General features: G+C 37.8%; 1 protein-coding gene across 1 annotated transcript in view; it reads right to left on the bottom strand.

Annotated features, from left to right (window-relative positions):
• Nucleotides 1–23755, bottom strand: part of Cog5 (component of oligomeric golgi complex 5) — a 287917-nt gene that overhangs the window by 121483 nt on the left and 142679 nt on the right. The window contains exons 8-10 of the mRNA XM_021202362.2: nt 12140–12305; nt 6330–6442; nt 5939–6016 (exon numbers count right to left, since the gene is read on the bottom strand). Coding sequence (XP_021058021.1) covers nt 5939–6016; nt 6330–6442; nt 12140–12305 — 357 coding nt within the window. The remainder of the gene's footprint in view (nt 1–5938; nt 6017–6329; nt 6443–12139; nt 12306–23755) is intronic.

Raw genomic sequence — 23755 nt, 5'->3', positions numbered from 1 at the left:
CCCTCCCCCCCTCTCTCTCTCTCTGTGTGTGTAGGTGACCATATCACCTGTAGTAGTTTAATTCCTTTCTTTCCCAATAGAAGTCTTTCGCTATTTTTTATCTACTGTAACAGAATGTGAAATACAAGTAGCAGTAAGAAATCCTTGTATTCTCACGTATTTTAGGGAAGAAACACTTGTTCTCACCATTAAATACTAGAAATGTTACCTATTTGTTTTTCATCAGGACCTTTTACCAGCTTGAGAAAGAACTTTCATTAGGAATGGATTCTGTCCTGTGCTTTTCATGACTGAATGAGGTGACAGCAGTCATTTTCCTTTGTATTCCCTGGCTTTGTTTTTCTGATAAGACCTACATTAAAATATCAGTTGATTACCTATAGTTTTACATTTTTGTTTCATAGTTACTATTCTTATCCTTCATGAAAAATGCTAAATAATGTCATTTACTCCCTGCACCAGGCCACTTAGTTTTTATGGGTTTGTATAAACCAGTGTTTGCACTATTAGCTGACTTTTATCTCAATTGTACAATCATTCATTCATTCACTCGCCCATTACTACATGTGTTCATGTGCGTATGTAGGTGTATGTGTCATGGTACATGTGTAGAAATCAAAGAACAACTTAAAGGAAGAGTTCTCTCCTTTTCCCTCCGTGTGTCCTAAGGTTCACACTCAGGTTGAGGCTTTACGGGCTATCATCTTCATCTGCTGAGTCATCTTGCCAGTCCCCAGTGAGTTTTATTTTCAAATGTTCTATTTGGCTACTTTAAAAAATAACATTTGATAATCTCATTTTTCAATTTTCTTTTCAGTATTTTTCAATAATAATTTTATTTTCACCAATTTCTTTTAAATAATTTTCAGTTATTTACTTATTGTAGTTCATCAAATAATTCTAATATACCAAATCCAAAGTGTGCTAAAGACATTTTCAAAGTCCAAGGGTTTCTTTACATTTTGTTGTTGTTGTTGTTGAACCTCAATAATAACTTGCATTTTACAGGAGTGGGAATTTTTCCCTGAGAACTAATATTGCCTGGAACTGTAATACACAAAGTAGTCCACTGACTTAATCTGCAAATGCTTTCCTCTACCAAGGGCCTGAAGTTGTTTCTGGTAGGAATAAAGGTACTGTTAGCATCAGAGGCCCTTGTTTGCTACAGTGGCACAGGTCCCAGCTTGCTTGTTTGCTTGTGCTGCAGTGATAAGGCTCTTAAGAATATCTCATCTCTAGACTAATGGGAGTCGACATCATCCAACCTGTCCAGATACAACATTTAATGGGAATATTGATTATCTGTCTAACTGGTTTATCCCTACTCAATTTTGTTAAATACAATAAAATGCCATAGACAGGTTGAACATTTTGCTGATAACATTAAGATTACAAATTTGGGTGCCCTTAAACTTTTCTAATTAGAGTCTCCAATGCTATTATTGAATCATATGCTATATCTAAAAGGGCAAAAGAAAACACATTTTTGGCATAGTTAAAATTCTCATTAGTACTATGGCAGCTTAAAATGCTCACATTCCAAATTTAGCTTAATGCATCCTACACACATGATTACAAGACTGGAGATAAAAATTGCTGGCTTAGAAAATGAAAGTATCATATCTACACCCCCACGCACAGCCAAACTGGCTTAATTCTGTCCATGAAAATCTACAGTCTGTTTTTCACTCTGTGGTTCCTAAATAATCTGTTGTTAATTTGCTGACTCATCTTGCAGTCAAGTGTTATGACAGGATAGTGTTGGGTCTAGGGTGACACTAGAATGCTTGACCTGTCAAGAAATAACAAAATTGAACATCTGTTTTGTTTTCTTAAGTGTTTATTATTATTATTATTATTTTATTGTAAGTGTTTTGCCTACATGTATGTCTGTGCATCACTGTGTATGCCTGATGCTCAGGAAGGCCAGAAGAGGGTGTCAGACCCCCTGGCACTGGAGTTCCAGACAATGGTGAGCTGCCAGGCGGGTCCTCCTGAAGAGTGGTTAAGAGTCAGTGGTCTAACCATAGAACCAACCCTCCAGCCTCTAAGCCTCAACATCTAATGTCTAATAATCTGCCTCACACTTCTACTTACAAAATAATTTACTCATGGAAGCTATAGAAAATATACTACAGAAAGAAAAAATTCAGAAATAAAACAAAAATATACATTGGTAAGTATGAATGCATTTTTTTTTGCAAATGATCATAACAAGTGAGACAAGTTAATGTTATAGGGCATTTATGAAACTAGCAGAATTAGCCACTTCAGTTAAAAGAAGAGCTTTGAAATGGCTCCACATTTCTACTGAAAAGTCCACAGGCTTCACTACTCGAGACATAATGGTCCAGGATCACTTTATAGTCAACCCAATAGGTTGCTCAATACTCACATGCTCTTGACAACAGGATGGGCACCTATAAACAACCTCCCAAGTGATGAACCACTGCAGAAACTACCTCTTAAGAACGCTCTTACTCTAGACTATGGATGTTGAGACACACTCATTATCTTTTGATCACCCAGAATCAAGTATCTTAGCAAGTACCAAGGCAGACTTAATAATACTAGTTGAAAACTAAAAGTTTTAAGGTAAACTCCACTGTTTACTTTCACCTGGTAAAATAATATAAATGAATTCTTCAAAATAAATTCTAAGTTTCTTGAAACTTGCAAGAAAACACACACACACACACACACACACACACACACACACACACACACACATACAAAATAAGTTTGCCCATTTTTATAGCTATAAAGTTACCATATACTGGATCACAAATTTATTGAAATGAGATACACAATCTTGACATTTTCAGAATATTGCACATTACCTTATTTAAGGAAGTATGATTAATGACCTGAGCTGCTGATACTCTCCATGGATGAATACCCAAACAGACTGTGTTATTACAACTGTTAAATAAAACAGTTCTTCATGTGTCAGGGTTCTTTATTACCTGGCTTTTGTTTAGCTTCGAAGGCTTAAATATGCATTTTAAGATTTTTAAAAGACTGGAATAGTAATCATCATACCATACCATTGAGTCTTATTATTGTTTTCCGCCGTATTGTTGAGCCTGGCACATAAACGGCTAATTCTGAATCAAATCTATATTGTACTCCATTTTTCCACTTAGAGCATCTCAGTGGTAGGATTTGATAGCTAAGACTCTGAAAGTCTATATAGCTGATGATCAGTTTACAGAGCTTAGTGCTGTGATACTAAGGCTTAAGTTACTCATCAATACACTTGTCTTCCTTTGAAATTGTTTGAATAGGTATTAAGGAGGCAGACCTTAATAATTCAGCTGTCCAGATGCTAGAAAGCTAGTACTATTATGAAAATGTTAAGCATATAGACATAAGGTAGTGAACATTTACATATGAATTAATCCCTTAAGGTGGTGTAGTCTATGTGCCACAAATAATGAACAACTGTATGTATATTAATAAACAATGCATCCATGTATTACTGATGTCATAGTTTGCATAAGTATTTGCCTATTTACCATTTCATAGTTCCCTGAGCCTTATATAATAAATAATATTCAGTTTTCTATTTAATATTTTTATAACATAAGGCTGCTCTAAAATCATAAGCATTTAAAAGTAAAATTCAAAAATTCAAGAAACCAATGTTTTAAAATTGGTCAGAAGCCATGTAGGAAAGGCTAAGCCTAGCGGTGATCTTCTTGAGATGGTTCCCATGTACTGTGGACTATGATGAAAGCGCCCTTGCAGGCAAAGCCCAAGGGATGACACTCAGGATTTGATTTCTGCTATTGATAAGCTTTCCCTGTCATTATTAAATTAATAAAATAATCCATGAGCACTAGCCAACTGTACTGGGCAGATTTTCTGCAGGTCAATGAAGATATACTGCCTTGTAGTGATGCTAGACAGACAAATTAATGATTTCTTAATTCTTAACAATTTTATAAGAATTCCTAAAATTATACTAGTAATTACTAAGCCCTTTATAATAAGGACTGCAGTTAGGGCTCTGTAATATGAATGTTGCAACTGTGACTCTGCCAGTCTTTACCTGTCACAAGCTAATTACACCAGACAGAAAGCAGGTATCGATACGGGTTCCTTTAGACCCTAAAACCATTGACTAAGGCCAGAAAAAGGGTAGAAAACTGATTTACTGTAGGTGCCAGGACAGAATGTAAAATATTGACTATAGAAAATCTTCAATGTTAACTTAGAAATTAAAATTATACTTTTCGACTCTTAATGCACCTGTGGAGCTAGTGACAGATAATGGACGTCTGGGTAGATAACTAGACTTAATGAGAACGCATGGAAACATCTCTGTTGTAACTCCTTATTCAATTTATGATTTGAATTTATGTTTGAACTTTTTGTGAACTTGTATACAAAAAAGAATGCTTGGAAAACCATGTGATCTTCTCCTTAAAAAGTACAAAATTAGGGCTGGGCAGTGGTGGCACACGCCTTTAATCCCAGCACTTAGGAGGCAGAGGCAGGCGGATTTCTGAGTTTGAGGCCAGCCTGGTCTACAAAGTGAGTTCCAGGACAGCCAGGGCTATACAGAGAAACCCTGCTTNAAAAAAAAAAAAAAAAAAAACACAAAAAAAAAATCCAAACCAAAACCAAAACCAAAACCAAAAAAAACCCCACAAAACTAGGAATGAGGACTTTAAGAAGGCAGAATGTAGAAAGAGAATTAGAAACTAGGTGGAGGGCAGAAGTAAAATAGACTAGAAGCTTTACAGAGATATGGAGCTGAGCAGGTGAAGAGAGGCAAAGAAGAGAGCAGAGCAGAAAGAGAAGAGAGCAGGCATGACAGAGCACAGAGCAGAAATGAGCCGAGGAGAGGAGAGAGGAGAAGCAAGGAGGAGCTGCAGAGGGCAGGCTTCTGCTCCCCAGGAGAAGGTTAAGCCTTAACAACAGGTTTCCCTTTTCTGGTTCAAGGACAGGGCTCTTTTTTGTGACAGACTTGGGTTTCTTTTCATTTTTAGCAATAAAAAGGTAGAAGGTTTTTTTTTTCCCTCTATGTAATAAAGGTTGAAGCTTAATTTTCATCCAGAAACCAGTGAGTTCTTTCTATACTGGTGCTTGGATAATGACCTGCTCGTGGAGGCTTTTACTCCATCCACCAAAAATAAGTGTGTATGTATGTAAGTATAGTTGTATATGTGCTAACTATGTAAGTGGATGAGACAGGTAGTCGTGCCTGACATGAATGGATGTATGAATATGTATATGAATGTGTGTGTGTTTATTCATATTTGCTTGTGTAAACGTTTTTCCTTTTGCAAACATCAATCACCCAAATGAAGACGATCTTAGAGGTGCTTATCACAGTATATAAAATACTGTAATATACGAAGCTACAAATAAAACCACTCATGCCATGATAATAGAAACATAACATTTTTTCTTTAACACATTCATAAACTAAATTATAATTCATTATTCTATTAACTATTATAAAAGCACTCTAAAATTAATGACTAAGATGACAATCAGAGATTCCTAGACTTGGAAGGAATACAAATTAGTAAAGGACAAAAGCGAGATTTCATAACATCAGACATGAATATAGCAAAGAGAGTCACAGGCAAATGAACAATGGAATGGGTTCTGTAGCTTTAAGTATGTTATAATGATTACTGCTTAAATTTTTTATATATCAAAATATTTCAGATTGACTTCTAGAAGAAATTTTGAAAACGTTACAAGCTATCACTTACATACACAGAAATGGGAAATGTGTAGTGCATTTCAAAAATGAGACCACACCCAAGCTGACATTAACCTTGCAAAAGAAATTTATAGTTATCAACAAATACATTGCCTTTGATATACAGTTACCAGGTAAGACAGTGACCCAAATAATGAGTACCTATATCTTCCTAGTTACTGTAAGAGATACAAAAATATCTTTATTTAAACATACCTTAATTATTTCTTCAATGAAACAAATGTGAGAAACAGGATCTCTCTTCTTGGTTAATACTTTTTGTAGATGTTGTACCTAAAGATGGAGAAGGAGAGAGAGGCCAAGTATACTTAATTGGTTACTTCAGAGTGAAAGCAATGTAACCCTTAGGAACTGGAAAAAGCAAGGAGTATTTCAAAAATTCCTCAAAAAAAGCATTGCTTCTAGCCTAAGGTACGAGAGGGTAAGGGGAGGAGAGAGGAGCGTGTTTCAACCTTTGCAAATAGCAGAGTCAGCCAGCAGAAGTACTGGCATGCTCAGAGAGGACCAAAGGTCTGTCCCCCAAAGACCTAGAATTAGCACAAGTTTCTCTATCTGGAAAGCTCTTTCCATGTTTTGAAATATTTACCTGTCCACAAGCAGCACAGATGTGATCCATAAGTTTTTCCATATTAGTCCAGAGGGAAGCCCGAAAAGCTGCTGTGTTTCCTGGAGTTGGCATAGTGGCTCGCCCAGGGCCTCCTGGTTAGGCATAACAGACATATGGGAGAAAAGAAAAGTTCCCAGATATAACAGCATGTGCATTATTCTAAAAGCACAGAGAAGACAAAAACCCCAAAAACCCCTTCTCTCATAAATAGCTTCTTACGTACAACATAAAAACAATCTATATATGTAGTAAGAAAAGTGACTATCATATAAGCACGTGTGTGGGACTATGATCACAAAATAAAATTAATGAAGAGAGTTTCCTTAAAATGGGAAGAGGATAAAATGTTTTACATATTCAAAATTCATTTTACAAGAATGACAAGGACAAGCCCCCAAACTGAATTCAAGTAAATATACTCAATAAAATTATCTGGGTATCAAATTAACAACACAAACATGGTGCAATCAGCTCAAATAATTTTAAGCCACAGAACACTTACTTTGATAGTGAACAGACACGCTATGGGCAAACAGAACTGCAAGGAAATTATGAACACAACAGGTTTGCCACACACGGATAGCAGCCTTGCAGCTAGTTTAGGTACATCTGTACCTAAGTTGTTATTTCTACAGCATTCTTCCCAAACTCAACCAATTAAACAAACCAGAGCTCACTCATTAAAAAACAGATTTCACAACTAGAATATGAAATATGCAGAACCACTATCTTCTGTGCCAAATTATTTATCAAAGCCATAACACCAAAAAGCAAAACAAACAAACGAAACCAAAACCCTACGGACTTGACTGGGGCTGGTACTAGACTACAGGCCTGCCACTCACAGGGAGATACTGGCCACTTCATACGCCTCTGTTGGTCTGTAGCACACAGGCCTGTAGCTCTCCTGCTCTCCGGGTCAGAGCTAAGAAGCTATGGCGACCTATGTTTTGCAGCAACTCTACAGCTGAAACAGCTTATGGTCCTACCCAGTAGTTGGCTCCTGTCATGTACACCATGAAGAAGAAAATGGTGTAATATGTAACTTCCTACAATTAATTCCCTGAAAGATCAAAAAGTCAAAATGTCCCACTTTGTTCAGTGGATTCCTTTGAAGCCTGTATCCTTCCCCGCTGTCCAGGTAAACTGCCTCTCCTACTAGGTCTGCTTGAAGCTAACTTTCCTAGTGTCCGCATAATGTTCCTGAGTTTGCTCCCATTTCAAGATTGGATCCTAGCTTATAAGGTTCTTGTTAGTCTCAGAGCAAATGGCTTGGTGGCTATTAACATATCAAAGGAGAGGCCTGCCAGCCATCCCAGCACTTCTCACCCCACCCCATACCCCAAACCTCTCCTCCCCAGGGGCTGGGTTTCCATTTCCCTTCTCCCAGCCTGACCTCTATGTAAGTCAGCCACTTGGCTACCCCGGTCTCTTGGCTTTTGGCTCAGTCCATCATGTCTAAGTTGGTTGGTGTCTCTTCTCTTGCTCTCTCTCCCTCCCTCTGTCCTCTCATGGGCTGGGTTAGTCTGCCAGCCATGGCCATGTTCAGCCTGGACTGTTCCCTCTGCCTGCTTCCCTGTGTCTACAATAGACATCTTCCCCATCCTTCACAGGCAGTCATGTCCTTCTCCTCTGAGCTCATTGGTTTTTCATTCAGTCCTGAGGCTTTCTTGCTTAATTAAGCTCATTCCTAAAGGACAGTTGGCTTTATGGTCCCTCCTTTCTCAAACCTGTTGTTCTCCAGCTCTTTGTTATAAGTTTCCTCATAACAAGTTGGGGGGGAAAAATCAGGCCATCTAAAATAATACTAGTAACAACAAATTTTACAACTGATCAAAAAATAAGTCATGAATAAATAAGGAGAAACATGCATTTTAAAAGGAAAAGGGGGCTGGCAAAATGACTCAAAAGGTAAAGATGCTTGCAGCCAAGCATGGCAAACTAAGTCCTAAGCCACACAGAGAATTAGTTCCACGCACGGGGCATGGCATTCATGTACTCTAAGAACGAACGAACGAACGAACGAACGAACGAACGAACGAACGAAAGAAAGAAAGAAAGAAAGAGAAAGAAAGAAAGAAAAAGAAAGAAAGAAAGAGAAAGAAAGAAAGAAAGAAAGAAAGAAAAAGAAAGAAAGAGAAAGAAAGAAAGAAAGAAAGAAAGAAAGAAAGAAAGAAAGAAAGAAAGAAAGAAAGAAAGAAAGAAAGAAAGTATAATTAAAAATAAAATCAAGCTAAAAGCCACCACAAGGCAAAGAGAGACCATGAAGGCAGGGTGGGCGGCGCAAACTCTTCTGAAGCTCACACCCTAATGCATACTCCAGCAGCTAGCTGGTCATAGAACAACAGTGCCTGTCCTGCTGGATACCAGTCTTAGGCTTCCTCTCCCCTTTTAAATAACAAGGCAGCTAAATTATTAAGTGCATTTCCTGCTTTACTCTGCGGTATTATGTTGAAAACTTTAATTTTTTTTTTAATCTTTACTAGAGTTCAAAAGAGTTATTCTTGAGTCTCAGAAGAAACTTCCAAATTGGACTTGAAGGAAGCACTGAACTGTTATGACTATGAGAACACGTAGACTTAGACACTTTGCTGTGTGTGATGGGTGTGACCTTTGGGGAACAGAAAGGGAATGTTATAATTTGATTGCCCCTCAAAGGGTCATGTCCTGAAAGCTTAAGGCCCGAGCTTATAGCACTACTGGAAATGAGTGTAAACTTAACAAGGTAGGCCTAATTAAAAGTGCATCGCTATGGGACATGCCTTTGCAGGACTTATTTTTCTGTTCTCTTTTTCTCTCTTTTTGCTTCCTGGCTGCCACGAGATGACTAATCTTCTCCACCACACACTCCTGCCACCATGATATTTAGCATAACTGGGGCAGGTGAGTACAGGGAAGCTGAATATCCAGTGACTGGGTCTAGCCTGAGCCACATACACAAACCTCAGCGCCCTGTATTCCCACCTGTACGTAGGTCCGTGTACACCATGTTTCAGACAATGGAATAGGTATAGGTCACTTCTTCCTACCAACTTCTAATCAGCTACACTTTTGTGGTCAACCATATCCTGAAACATCTGGAAACTGAACAATGGGATGATCCAGTCCAGGCTGGTTTTGTTCATGTTCAATAAGGCAAATTGTTTCTCCGGAGCAAAGGGCCTCATAAATTTAGATTGTCATCCTGCATTTTTAAGCTTTTAGTATTTATGTATATATCCAAAACAATACATAACATAGTCTGTTACACGTTGGAGCTTTAGACATCATAAAGAACATACCTTCTGTAACTTCCTTATATTCTGTTTTGAGCATTATCTACACTGATTTTATATATAGAATTTTCCATTAGAACACAGGTTATTTTCACTGCTATATACATAGTGCAAAAAAAAAAAAAAAAAAATTCTTGGACCAGTGAGGTAGGCAGATTGGTAAAAGCATTTGCTACACAAACCTGGTGACCCGATTTCAATCCCTGGAGCAAATATAAAGGTGGAGGGAGAGGAGAACTCTTTGAAGTTTCCAGATTTCCAAATGAACCAGACATGCACACTAACTCTCAAACATCACGCACTTACACTAAACAATAATATTTTAAAACGTATACATATGCAGCCTATTTCCCTAGGACATATCCTTACAGAGGAGCTCGTACTATAAGGAGCACGTAACTTTACCTTGTGAAATCAAGCTGCTAAGGTTGAGGGACTCAACCATCTCCCTCACCCACAAGATGAATTGTGGTTTTGCTCTCCTCTGATAGTTGTGTCTCAGACTCCAGCTAACAAATTAGGAGAAAATAGTATCTTCCTTAATTTGCATGTTCCTCATCTCTGGTTGTCTTGGTTAGCAACAAAACACCATGATCAAAAAGTGAGTTGGCGAGGAAAGGGTTTATTTGGCTTACACGTTCATATTGTTCTTCATCACTGAAGGAACTGAGGACAGGAGCTCATTCATATAGGTTAAGAACTTGGAGGCAGGAGCTGATGCAGACACCATGGAGGGTGCTGCTTACTGGCTTTCTCTCCATGACTGCTCAGTCTGCTTTTTTATAGAACTTAGGACCATTAGCTCAAGGATAGTACCACCCACAATGACTGGGTCCTCTCCCACCATTCACTAAGAAAATGCCTTACAGCTGGATCTTATGGAGGCAATCTCTCAATTTAGATTTTCTCCTTTTAGACAACTGCAGTTTGCGTGTCAAGTTGGCATAGGACTAGCAGCACACTAGCACATCCCCTAAAAAGATGTTGAGAGTCTTTCATATGTTTATTATACATGTGGCCCTTCATCATCAGTAGTCATGCTTACATAGTGACCTTACAAGCTTGCCTTCCAACTTGAGGGTTGTCTTTTCCCTGAGACATGATCTCACTATGCAGCGCAGGGAGGTCTCAAACACATGTGTTCCTTCTTTCTTCCTTCCTCAGTCTCATGGGTGTCAGATCTGAAGTTATCTACCACTATGCTATCGTTATACATTTTTGTTTTCTTTATATATTCAAAATAAAAATTTTAAAAGTTATTTTGTCTCATCTTAAATTCCATAGATCTTACATTTGATCTTAAAATCTGTAAAAAATTTAAAATTAATGTATAAAAATCTTTGCCCTAAACCATATACAAAAACTGTCATTGTTGTGATACTCCACCATACTCCAAAGCTTCAGTGAGTATTTAAAATAACTCTACGGAACCTCAATATATATGAAAAATAACAGGAATACAATTTAATATTGGGAATAAAGATAACACTCATTCTTTTAAGAGAAATTGGTGCTTGGGGTTTCTACATTAGGTCAAGGTATCCACTTCTCAACAGATGGTAACAGGCAGCTTTAAATCCCTTCATTCTCTATAAAAAACGCCTGCATTAAGATTGACTGCATGTGAATAATTGCTTTCATTTTTCCTCTGTTCTTGACAACACAAGAGGGAATGAGATTAAACCGCTGCTGGAAATTTAAACATTAGATCAAACTTTGTGAAAATAATTGCTAGCAAAACTTCAGAGGAAAATATCCTTTGGCAATTTCTTTTCAACAAGCTCCTTTGGTAATAGTATGAATAGGGACCTATTCAGAGGCCGAAGTGAACCTTTAAAAATTCTATTGAGACTTAAGATTCTTTTATTTCTTTTTATTAGTGCTACTGATTCAGAAACTATGAACTCAGTTTTGCTTAAGGTCATGTATAAAAATGAGGGAGGGAGAGAGGGAGGGAGGGAGGGAGATACAAATACATACAGCACACATACATACAATAACAAAGGCTCCCTATGAATGGCCTGTGGAGTACATTCGTCAGGAAAGGTCAGAGCACTTAGGGCCATGACTCAGAGTCAAGCTCCCAACAGTAGTTTTCCTTACATTGTCATAGTTGCCACACTCCTAAGGGTGTGGTCTCTCTTGACTGCCTAAGCCATAATTGCCTTTCAGTATGAAAATTATAAAGAAAAGTCCTGAGCGCTAAAGTAGAAATAGTATTCCTTAAAAATGCTTTCCTTCTCAATAAAAAGTGCAAGTCAGGATAAAGACTTTAGGAAGAAAAATATGTTCTGTTCTTACTTGCATCTGTTTCCTCCCAACTAAACGGTGCCTCAGCTTAGACATTTTTTCTAGAGGTTCTGATCAAGTTGTGATACATAATTTTCCCCTCATTTTTGTCTACTAAAAAAGTGAGTCATTAGATTGCTTTGAAACATGAATGTTTCATACACTATTCAAAGGACTTGTTGGTTATAAATAAATAAATGAGCTAAATAAAAGCCATACCCATACCTCGCACAGCTGACTGGGAAGGCTGAGTCAAAACCTTGACGTCCAATGCGTTGTTGATGCTGTCTTCCAAAGCAGCACAATAGCCATCCACGACACTGGTGACCGTGTCCTTCAAAGTCCCCAGGTTATGGAAAACCTGAAGAGCTGTTCCGACCTGAGTTGGGTTCTGAAACACATACCGAGTGAATACAGATATAAATGGGGAATAAGAAAAACCAATATCAATCTTTAAAAAAAAAAAAAAAACTACACCTTTTGAACTTCAGCAGTTACTAGTGTATTTCAAGACTAACAAAGGTAAGGGGGAAGACAGTTCGGGACAAGTTTTATTTATATGCATATACTGTGGTGCCTGAGCTTCTTCATAGAACATTTAATTTGAAATAATATTTTTTCTTGTTCAATTAAAAAAATTAATTTCAAACACGTTTTCTGTTATTTTTTAAGACCTACTGTGATTTTCTCTTTTTCGACTCCCTCTCTGCTTTGTGTGTGTGTGTGTGTCTGTGTGTTTGCCTGTGTGCATGTATGTGTATGCAAATGTAGGATATAGTATTATTTTAACCAGTAGGTTTCAGAGGTAATTTTTTGTCTTATTTATTAATTTAGTTTGGAATAGCAACTAATGAAATAATTTAATTTACAGATAGTGAGCCATGATGACTGATAAAGTATAATTTGAATGAAAAATTTTAGCTACTGATTCCATATATACATATATAATCATATGTACATAGATATACACACACATATATACACATACTATACATGTGAGAGGGGGAGCAGGCAGAGACAGAGACAGAAGTGGGGAGCACAAGTGCAAAGCAAGCAGGACAAGACATACCAATAAGCTCTGAGTTTGTGAGTTATACCACAAACTCAGTCTTTGGGACTAGAGGGCCAGTCTTTGGGAATAAGGTGCAAGAGAAATGAGGATAATTTCCTGACTCCAACCTTTGGGCTCCCACATTATACATGTACCTATGCATTAGTGCATCCATAGACAGATATACCTACATACATGTGTGCACCCACACTCACTCAAACATGAAGTCTAGATCCTAAATTCAAATACTCTCAGCACCTCTGAACTGTCTGTACGTCTCTAAACTGTATCCCTCCAAGTATTACCACTACTGTAACTTTTGATCTGAGATGAATTCTACCTGTTTGTCACCTTGTTGTCATTGGAATTACACAGTAGGCATGACTTTGTATCCGGCTTCCTTTGTTCATTCCTTCTGTGTGGAATGCTTCTATGTTGTTTTATATAACAGAAGATGGTTCATGGTTACTGTTGTCTAGCATTGCAGTGTAGGAATTTTCGTCTATCTGCCCATTCTATTGTGGACATAAACATTAACTCTTCTCAATTCTAGGCATAATAATTGATGCTGGAATAAACATTCTAACATTCTGCGTGTGAAAGCAGACTGGAATCATGAAGCACTTGCAAGCTTTGTGTTTATAGATATGTAGACTTCCCAAAGACGCTGCAAAAACTGCAGATGTTCTATCAACTCACAACTATGACAACCATGCCTCTAATCTTGCTTTCACTAAACACTATGGTTTTAATTGACTTTTTAATAATGACAAGAGGCTGCCTTGTCATGTATGGTATGCATTTGGAACTTTTGGTGTGCATATCAAATATACATTCCTTGTTGCTCACTGTCACAACTGATTGTGATTGGTTATGGATCCTCAATTCTCTACTAGTTGAAAAATCAGTCATCTAAATTTTTAGTATGGCTTAAAGGTTTTTACTGTCCAGTTCTTTTCTTCAATTTGATTATGTGTTATTCCTGGTTCATGATATTTACATATGCACTTCAGAATTGGCCTGACAATTTTTGTTTTTTGAAAAACATAGAATTATGTCAGTAAAATTAGAACTGACATAATCTCTTTCAATAATGTTTGATGTTTTCTATCAAGAAAGCACATATTTTTTCTCACTTATGAAACTATGAATTAAATAGTATTAACATAGTAACTTTAAATTTCTGCTGTGCTATTAGCATATTAAAATTAATTTTATATATTAAAATGGCAACCTAAAAAGTTTTCTTTAATAAAATTAACAGTTTGTCCATCAACCATTTTAGTTTTTCTATATACTCAGTCATGGTATCTCTAAATAATTTTATTCCCTCTTAATTTTCCTTTGTTTATTATTTTTTCTTAACAGATCTTCAGTTAATAGTGAGTAAAATACACTACAGAGAATCTTTGTGTCATTTCTAACCACTGATCAAAATGAAGGTTGAGTTTTGGTCCACTGGGAGTATTTGTAATCATAGACTAATTTTATTTCTGATCCCATTGAGATGATAGTCTTCCCTTTATTTAAGAAATCATGGGCTGGAGAGAAGGTTCAGTGGTTAAGAGCACTGACTGCTCTTCCAGAGGTCCTGAGTTCAATTCCCAGCAACCACAAGGTGACTTGCAACCATCTGTAATGAGGTCCGATGCCCTCTTCTGGTGTGACTAAAGACAGCAACTACAGTGTACTCATATACATGAAATAAAATAAATAAATCTTTAAAAGAAAAGAAAGAAATTACATTGTGCTTAGGAAGGACAGCCATGTTGGTCAATGTGGATTGTCAGTCCCTATCTCCCTGTTCATACTTTGCAATCAGCCTTACCATGTCTTCATAAGAGAAGGAGACATCCTCCCCCTTTTCTCAGTTCTTGGGTAGGGTTTATATAATGTTGGCTTATTTGTTCCTTAGATTTTGGAAAGTCTTACCCTTTCTCAGCAGGAAGGTTGATAAGCTTGGTAACAGAAGTACAACTATTTAGACCCGATCTTTCTAGCCTTATTTTGTAGGTTGTTTTCCTAGAATTTCGACAACTTTTTCTAAATTTTTAAATCTATTGGTAAAAAGTTAAATCAAATGCTTTTCACCATCTTTTTAGATTTATTAGATCTGCTAGCAAGCAATTGGTTCTTCCATCTTTTCTCTGTTCCTCAACAGTTCTTTGGATGTTTATCAATATAATTTATTGGTCTTACCAAATAACTACTTTCACATTTTGTTGATTCTATTATTAGCTTTCTTAACCCTATTCCTCAGTAAAGCAGATGTCATAAGTCAAGCTCTGACACTAAATATCTAAAACCAAAGGCAAATTACCTGACCTCTTTTTTTTTTTTTAAAGATTTTATTTATTTATTATACGTAAGTACACTGTAGCTATCGTCAGACACTCCAGAAGAGGTGTTACGGATGGTTGTGAGCCACCATGTGGTTGCTGGGATTTGAACTCCAGACCTTCAGAAGAGCAGTCGGGTGCTCTTAGCCACTGAGCCATCTTACCAGCCCATTACCTGACCTCTTTAAGAGAGTTTCCATAATGCAGAACTAACAACACCAACACAATGGATAAACGAAAGGGGGTGGCACGGAGGCAGAGGTAGAGTGTCAGTGTGCTGTTAGTCAATCCTGCTTCGCCTCCTAGTAGCTGAGATTACGTGTTCATGACACAGGAACACCTGCAATAACTTGATGTAGTGCAACCTGCTATGGTGGAAAGAGTATGGATCTTGAAAGTAGAAGGCCTTGAGATGGAATTGTAGCTCTGTAGTAGATAAGCCGTGTGACTCTGGGTAAACTACTCCATCACTCATCAAATGTTATGGTATTTATATAATTCACACTTGAGAGTGCTAAGGGAAGGTTCTATTTGTTTTGATCACAATTATACTCCCAGCAGCTAGCCATCTAAACAGGTGAGAGAACAACTACATTTCTACAATTGGCTCTGTTCTTATACCCCTCAGATGACTGCTAAAGGCCGAGGTAGCATACATCTCTTGAACTAACAGAATATAGGAATAAGAGAAAGTATTGGCTCTCTGATCATTGATTAATAGAATTCTACGGAATAGCCTTTATTTCTATTACTAAGGAATTTCTCCCTCCCCATTGGAATTTCAAGACAGGATCTCTTTTTTTTTTTTTTTTTAAAGATTTATTTATTGATTATATGTAAGTACTCTGTAGCTGTCTTCAGACACTCCTGAAGAGGGAGTCAGATCTCATTACGGATGGTTGTGAGCCACCATGTGGTTGCTGGGATTTGAACTCAGGACCTTCGGAAGAACAGTAAGAGCTCTTAACCACTGAGCCATCTCTCCAGCCCCAAAGACAGGATCTCATTCTGCACTTCAGGAAGGCACTGAACTCACAGAAATCCTTCTGCCTCAGCCTCCTGAGTGCTAGGATTACAAGCATGGGTTATAATACCTCTGTGGAATTTTTCATATCATCCCATCTTTAATTATTGAAATGAGTAAGAAACCAATCAGAACTATGTGAGTAACACTGAGAAAGCCAGTGTGTTTCTTGAGAATTACTTCCACAAACTTAATGATGAAGAGAGATGATAGAAAAGATCCCCAGGGGCTGGAGAGATGGCTCAGAGGATAAGAGCACCCGACTGCTCTTCTGAAGGTCCTGAGTTCAAATCCCAGCAACCACATGGTGGCTCACAACCATCCCTAATGAGATCAGGAGCCCTCTTCTGGAGTGTCTGAAGACAGCTACAGTGTACTTACATATAATAAATAAGTAAATCTAAAAAGAAAAAAGAAAAGATCCCCAAACTTGGCCAAAGATCATTTTGAGAAAATGTAGTCCATAGGACCTAAGTCCAAAATTCTTTGATTCAGCCTAGATCAGATGAGACCTCTTTATTTACACAATGCAGCTATTCAGATGACATTAGTACAGTCCACCTAGCAGCTGAGACTTTAATGGTGAAGAATTTGATTAGATAAGTTTGCCAGTCTCTGAAAGAAAGCCATTTATTCACATGGAGGTAAGTACTTTCTAATTTTTTAAAAAAAAAAAAAAAAAGGAAAAGAAAAATCTACAAAGAAAAGACCACAAGAGCCCACAATGTGGTGGCTTAAGTAAGAACAGCCTGTATGTATATTTGAATGGTTATGGAGTGCCATGAGGAGGTTTGATCTTGTTGAAGTATATGTGGCATTTTGGAGTAGGTGTGTAATTCTTGGGGTGGATGTGGCCTTATTGGAGTAGGTGTGGCCTCACTGGAGGAAGTATATCACTGTGGGGTGAGCTATGGGGTATCAAATGCTCAAGGCAGGCCCAGTGCCTCTGTCTTCCTGCTACCTGCAGATCCAGATATAGAATTCTCAAACTCCCTCTCCAGCACCAGGTCTATAATGAACTAGACCTCTGAAACTGTAAGCCAGCCCCAATTAAATGAGTTGCTGAGGTCATGGTATCTCTTCACAGAAATAGAACACTAAGACAGGCAACAAATAAGATTTTATGGCCTAGACTGAAATGATGACATAAAAAGTACCTGAAATGCCAAAGGTTTTGTCACAAATAGCTTTAACTCACATGCAGTGATTTTTAAAAAGATTTTGTTTAGTAAAAGAAAAATCATTTTTATCCTAAATACTATATAATCTATGCTGTTTGAAGGTATTTAAAGAATCAACTGGCTTTGACAAATAACCATTTAAAAAAAGAAAGGAAAAGTAAAAATAGATTGAACTAGAGATGCAATAAGAATTGCTGTGGCACAGAAAGTAGACTCTGTAGATCAACATATAAAAGCTTTTTCCCCAGGGATGACAGGTGTACTGCTGTGTCCTTATGTCACTGAAGGCATGCTTCCAAGGGGCTTATGGGGCTGGAGTCACTCTCTCTGCCTATGACACTCTCCTCTCCCTCCCTTCCACCCCACCCCAGTAGGACCATCTTTGTTGGAAATATGAATGCTTCTGGAATGTAATAGCAAAACAATCTGTGTGGAAAATGAGACTGAAGAATAAAAAATATGCCCTGGGAGCCAGAAGCCACACTGGGGATGAATATCAGAAACACTGGGGACAAACAACAAAATGGACAACTCTCGGCAGAGCTTGGATTACAACACTGGAATATGTGGAAATGGAAATATTTTTCTAGCTATGATTCAGGTGAAGATCAATCATATCCTGCAGATATTAAACAACTGCATCCTTATCTCCTTGTTCTGTCTTATCACAGACAAAAACCACATGCTTTGACCATTAGCTCTGGCTAAGCCCTTATTAGCAAATTTCAAGCTCCAGTCTCATTTATCTATAGAATTAGACGAAAGAAAAAGATGGACTCTATTGCCTTCTTAAAGGTAAAGATTTTATTAGCTTTCCAAAAGAACCATCCAGGATGTGCTGGTCCTTTTCAAGAATACTGGGAATAAAAGAATGCTGTACTCTAACATTTGAATATTTATGGTCTGACTGGAAATAAGGAAAATAAGTCAGCAATTAAGATGGGCTGAAAAGGGGCTGGTGAGATGGCTCAGTAGTTAAGAGCACCGACTGCTCTTCCAAAGGTCCTGAGTTCAAATCCCAGCAATCACATGGTGGCTCACAACCATCCATAACGAAATCCGATGCCCTCTTCTGGAGTGTCTGAAGACAGCTACAGTGTACTTACATATAATAAATAAATAAATAAATTAATTAATTAATTAAAAAAAAAAGATGGGCTGAAAAAAGTAGGGAATAAAATGAATCAATTAAAGAAAACACAAAGATGTAGTCACTCAGATCTGAAGACAGGAAAAGAGGGATGAAGGAATAAGGAAATACCCCTGAAAGGAATACGTCTTAGTTCAAACCTGAAATGAAGTACTTCCTGGGAAGATGTAAGAAGCTAAAGTAAGGAAGATGGAACAAGAAGGAAAGTAAAAAGAAACCTGTACAAAGCCTTTGGGTGACAGTATGTGAGAACCAAAATCCATTAACCCCGTACCTGCTGATGTGGGAGCTACATAAATAACCTCCTTCAAATCCAAGGATTTATACACGGGCTTTCAAGTTCTGCTATGTCTCTAAGAGTTACTCAAGGGATCTGCTGAATAAAAATGGGCTTGTATAATGCTTGTGAGAAGCCAGTATGGTTTTATTAGTTGTCTTTTTCTTAATTCTGGTTTTATATGTTCACTCTGTCGAAAGTTCATTGAGTTGAACTCAAATGACTTTTCTGTTGATTACAATTTTAAGAAATAATAGGAAGTCTCTGTGTGTGTGTGTCTGTTTCTCTCTCTCTCTCTCCCACACACATATTAACACACACACACACACACACACACCTAATGCCTAATATACAATTCAATGATGTTTATTGTTTAGCTTAGAGCAAAGATATAAAATCAAAACAAATAACACATACATGATTAAGTTATTAAATAAACATGAATCTGATATGACTTTTACCTGAATTAATGTAAGCAATATTTATGTTTGAATGAATACATTACTAAGATTATTTACCAGTGTTTCAGAAATAACTGAATGGCTCCCAGCCAGTACAGTAGGTCACACCAGTAGAACCAGCTACTTTGGAGGATGAAGCAGGAGAATGACCAGAGCTCAGGGGTGCATAGGCAGCTTGGGCCTTAGAAAAGAACCCATCTGAAGACTTTATTTACTTATTTTGAGACAGGGTCTCTCTCTAAATATATATAGTTTCGATTACACTGGAATTTACTGTGTGGGACAGGCTGGGCTGGCCTCAAATTCACATAGATTTGTCTGCCTCTGCCTCCCTAGTGCTGGGGTTAAAGTTATAAGCTATCACATCCAGGTCTTAAAACTTAAAAAAAATTTTAAATGTTGACCTTTAAAATATTGTCTAAAATAAATTATAAAATTGTTTTTCCATCCCAATATTCAAATATTAAAACTCTACACCACAATTTAATGGTATGACACTGTGACCTGATAGATAGATTCATGATGTGACACTGGAGAGAGAGAGAGAGAGAGAGAGAGAGAGAGAGAGAGAGAGAGAGAGAGAGAGAGAGAGAGAGAGAGAGAGAGAACGAACACAGAGGCAGCTATTATACAGCTTCACAGTAGAAAACCAGGCAAAGTTGAACACTGAAAGGACTGGAACCTCTATGCAGCTGACTCTTAGAAGTCACTGGAGAGTGGTGTGTTTTTCCAGGGCATGGAGCTCTGGACCCCTCCTCTAAATGTCCTATGCATATCTTTATCTGTAGCTTTTGTTAAAAATCCTTTCTAATAAACCAAGCAGCATGTCTTCTTGAGTTCTATGAGCTATTTGTGCAAACTAATCAACCCCCAGAAAGATTACGTGGGAAGCGGGCTACTAGCACATCAGCCAGAAGTATGAGAGATACCCTAGGGTTGGGACTGGAGGAGTGGGTGGGAAGGAAACAGTCCTGGACTGTGCGACTAGAAGCTCTCCAGTAGATATGGACAGAACTGAGTGGGTTAGAAGACTCCCAGGCGATGTCTACTGCTATGTGAATGACTGCTTTCTTCTTATACTTAGGGAAAAATCTCAAGTCCTTTGAGAGGTGGAAAAGCACAGTAGGAGAGTCAGGATTTGAGTCGGCACTTGCTATGGCTTGCATTACAAACTGTGGGCTCTGGAGGGAAGGCTAAAGCAACACTAGGCTTGTCCATCAAGGAACTGGTTCACTCATTAGAAAAAAACACGAAAGTTTACATTGTTCCCTCTCCTTATGCCATGTGAGGACATAGGAAGAAAGGTGGTGTTTTCAAGCATATCATACCATAAAGAGTACCTTCACCAAAAATCAACTGTAGTATCCTAATTTTACACTTCACAACTTGGAGAATTATGAGGAAAAGAACTTAATTTGAGCCATTCGGTACATTATATTTTATATTTTATGCATGATATAATACAGAGCTGAATAATATAAACATTATATATTGACCACTGTGTAAAATATTAGCCGATACACAAAGGTAAATAGTGTTCATGCAAATTTTATATCCAATGAAAACCTCAAACTGTTACCTATCGACAAACAGAATCTTTACAGTTACAATGAGGTCACGCTGGATCACCATGCTTCCTAAAGCAAAGAACCAATTTTATCAGAAAAGAACACATGTGGACAGACACACACACATACACACACACAAGCCATGTGAGGGCTAAAGAGATAGCTCAGTGAGTAAATAGCACAGCCATGATGATCTACCTGAGAGTGGATGGCCTAAACCCACATAAAAGCCAGAACGCTACGGCACAAACTACTTGTAATCCTAGTGTGCACCTCTGGCAGATGGAAGACAGAAACAGAAGAATCACTTTTAGTTCATGGGTCAGCTAGCCTAGCATACACAGCCATGAAAAAGAAAGATCTTGTCCCCCCCCCCCCCAAAAAAAAGATGGAAAGCAAGGACTAACATTTAAGCTGCCCTCTAATAAACACACACACACACACACACACACACACAGAATGCACTCACTACCACACCTGCCAACCATGTACAAATTAAAAAATGAATTAAAAAATTTAAAAACCATGTGAGAACAAAGTCAGAGACTGGATTAATATAAGGCTATAGACATGGCTCAGTGTTGAAGAACGCTTGCTACTCTTTGAAAGGTCTGGAGTTTGGTTCCTGGTACTCAAGTTAGATGGCTCAGAGCTACCTGAAAGGCTAGTTCCAGGGACTCCATCACCTGCTTCTAGATTCTGCAAGGGTATGCATGCCACCACCACCAGGACCACCCTGCCACACACAAAAAATAAAAGGATTAAGCCATGAAATACTAATGGTCGCTGGTAAGAAAGGATTCTTCTCTTGGGCCTTCAAGGAGACCATTGTCCTAATAACATGGTGATTTCACTTGAAATCTTTAGAAAGGTCAAAGAACATACTCTTGTCTTTTAAGCCATCCAACTTATAAAACTTCTTAACAACAACTGAAGGATGTCACTACATAGGGAAAGAACAGCAGGAAAACTAAATGTGTGTGTCTATCTCTTATTTACTGGTGGATAAACTGATCAATAAAATGATACTGTTTAGACACAGAAATGCTAAAGATTCTAACATGCTACAACCTTGAGGATGCTAAGTTTTAAGAAGTAAGCCAGTTATAACGAAACAAATACATGATTCCATTTATATGAGGAACCCAAAACAATCAAATTCATAGACACAGAAAGAAGAAAAGAGGTTGCCAGGACTTAAGGGACCAGGGAATAGGAGGTCCTTTAATGGGCACAGAATCCCCAGTAACAGTACAATCACGCCACATCCTCACCAAGACATTATTTCTTTCTTTTGTTCTGGCAGGGAAAAACCTAGGAAGTAAAGGTAATACTCATGATACATATTTTCACTAATATAACTGCTAGTGATGTTTTCTTTTTTTTCTTTCTTTCTTTCTTTTTTTTTTTTTTGGTTTTTCAAGACAGGGTTTCTCTGTATAGTCCTGGCTGTCCTGGAACTCACTTTGTAGACCAGGCTGGCCTCGAACTCAGAAATCTGCCTGCCTCTGCCTCCCAAGTGCTGGAGTTAAAGTCGTGCACCACCATGTCCGGCTGATGTTTTCTGCATCTTTTCATAAGCATACTGCTCGTTTGTGTATCTTCTTTAATTCTATGATCTTTGTTAATTTAATTTATTTGTTGGTTTAGATGCTATTGAACTGTAGGGCTTCTTTAGATATAAGCTTTACACCTTTTTCAGGTGTATAGTTTGCAAATAATAGCTCTTTTTCTGTAAGTCCCTTAACTCACTCTACTGCTACTCGTGTTACTGGATTAGGCCCATGTATCCATCTTTGCTTTCGCTGCCAATACCTTGAGTGACATGTCCCTGGAGAAGGTTTTATCTAGGAGTTTTATAATTTCAGGTTTTACATTTAAGTATTTGATTTTGTTTGGAGGGCAAAATAAAACTCCAGCTTTATTCTTATGCATGTGGAATGCATAAAATGAATTCCTCTGGGTCCCCCTAAAACACAGAGGTTTATAGTTAGAAAAATGCCATGCTAACTGAACATATTGAATAATATTAGCTAAGATTTCAAGATACTAAGAATATCCTAAATAATAACTTTCACAGAGAAAAATAATCATGACAAATTAAGGCAGCAATTCCACAGTTATGTCTTATAAAGTATAAAAACAGAGGCCGGGCGTGGTGGCACACGCCTTTAATCCCAGCACTCAGGAGGCAGAGGCAGGTGGATTTCTGAGTTCGAGGCCAGCCTGGTCTGCAGAGTAAGTTCCAGGACACCCAGGGCTACACAGGGAAACCCTGTCTCGAAAAAAAAAGAAAGAAAGAAAGAAAAAAATATTAAAACAGAGCTTACTTTAGAAATAAGGTCATATAGTTAGATATGTAGAAACATGAGTTTCACATATTCATATTCAACCAACTACATGTTGATAATACTTTAAAAAGATGTACTTGAACCTGGACAGACTTTTTCATGTCACTGTTCTTTAAACAATGTGAAGTACAATTATCTACATAGTATTTATATTGAGCTATGCATCAATAGTCCAGACTTGTTAAAGCTAGACGAGAAAGTTAAATGTCAACAGTACTACATATAACAGAATCGAGTGCTCTTAATTTCAATATTTTCCCCACATTCTCTAACAATCGAAAATCATAATTCGAACAAATCCTACTTTTCTGAAGCTATTTATCACAAACATCATTAGTTATGGTCCCAAGATCACCCATCCATTCCTCCCTCCCTCCCTCCCTCCCTCCCTCCCTCCCTCCCTTCCTTCCTTCCTTCCTTCCTTCCTTCCTTCCTTCCT

Source organism: Mus pahari, chromosome 7, assembly GCF_900095145.1.
Source record: "Mus pahari chromosome 7, PAHARI_EIJ_v1.1, whole genome shotgun sequence".
Classification (NCBI taxonomy): Eukaryota; Metazoa; Chordata; class Mammalia; order Rodentia; family Muridae; genus Mus; species Mus pahari.
The sequence above is the reverse complement of the archived record's forward strand: the minus strand, read 5'-3'. Positions and strand labels throughout refer to the sequence as shown.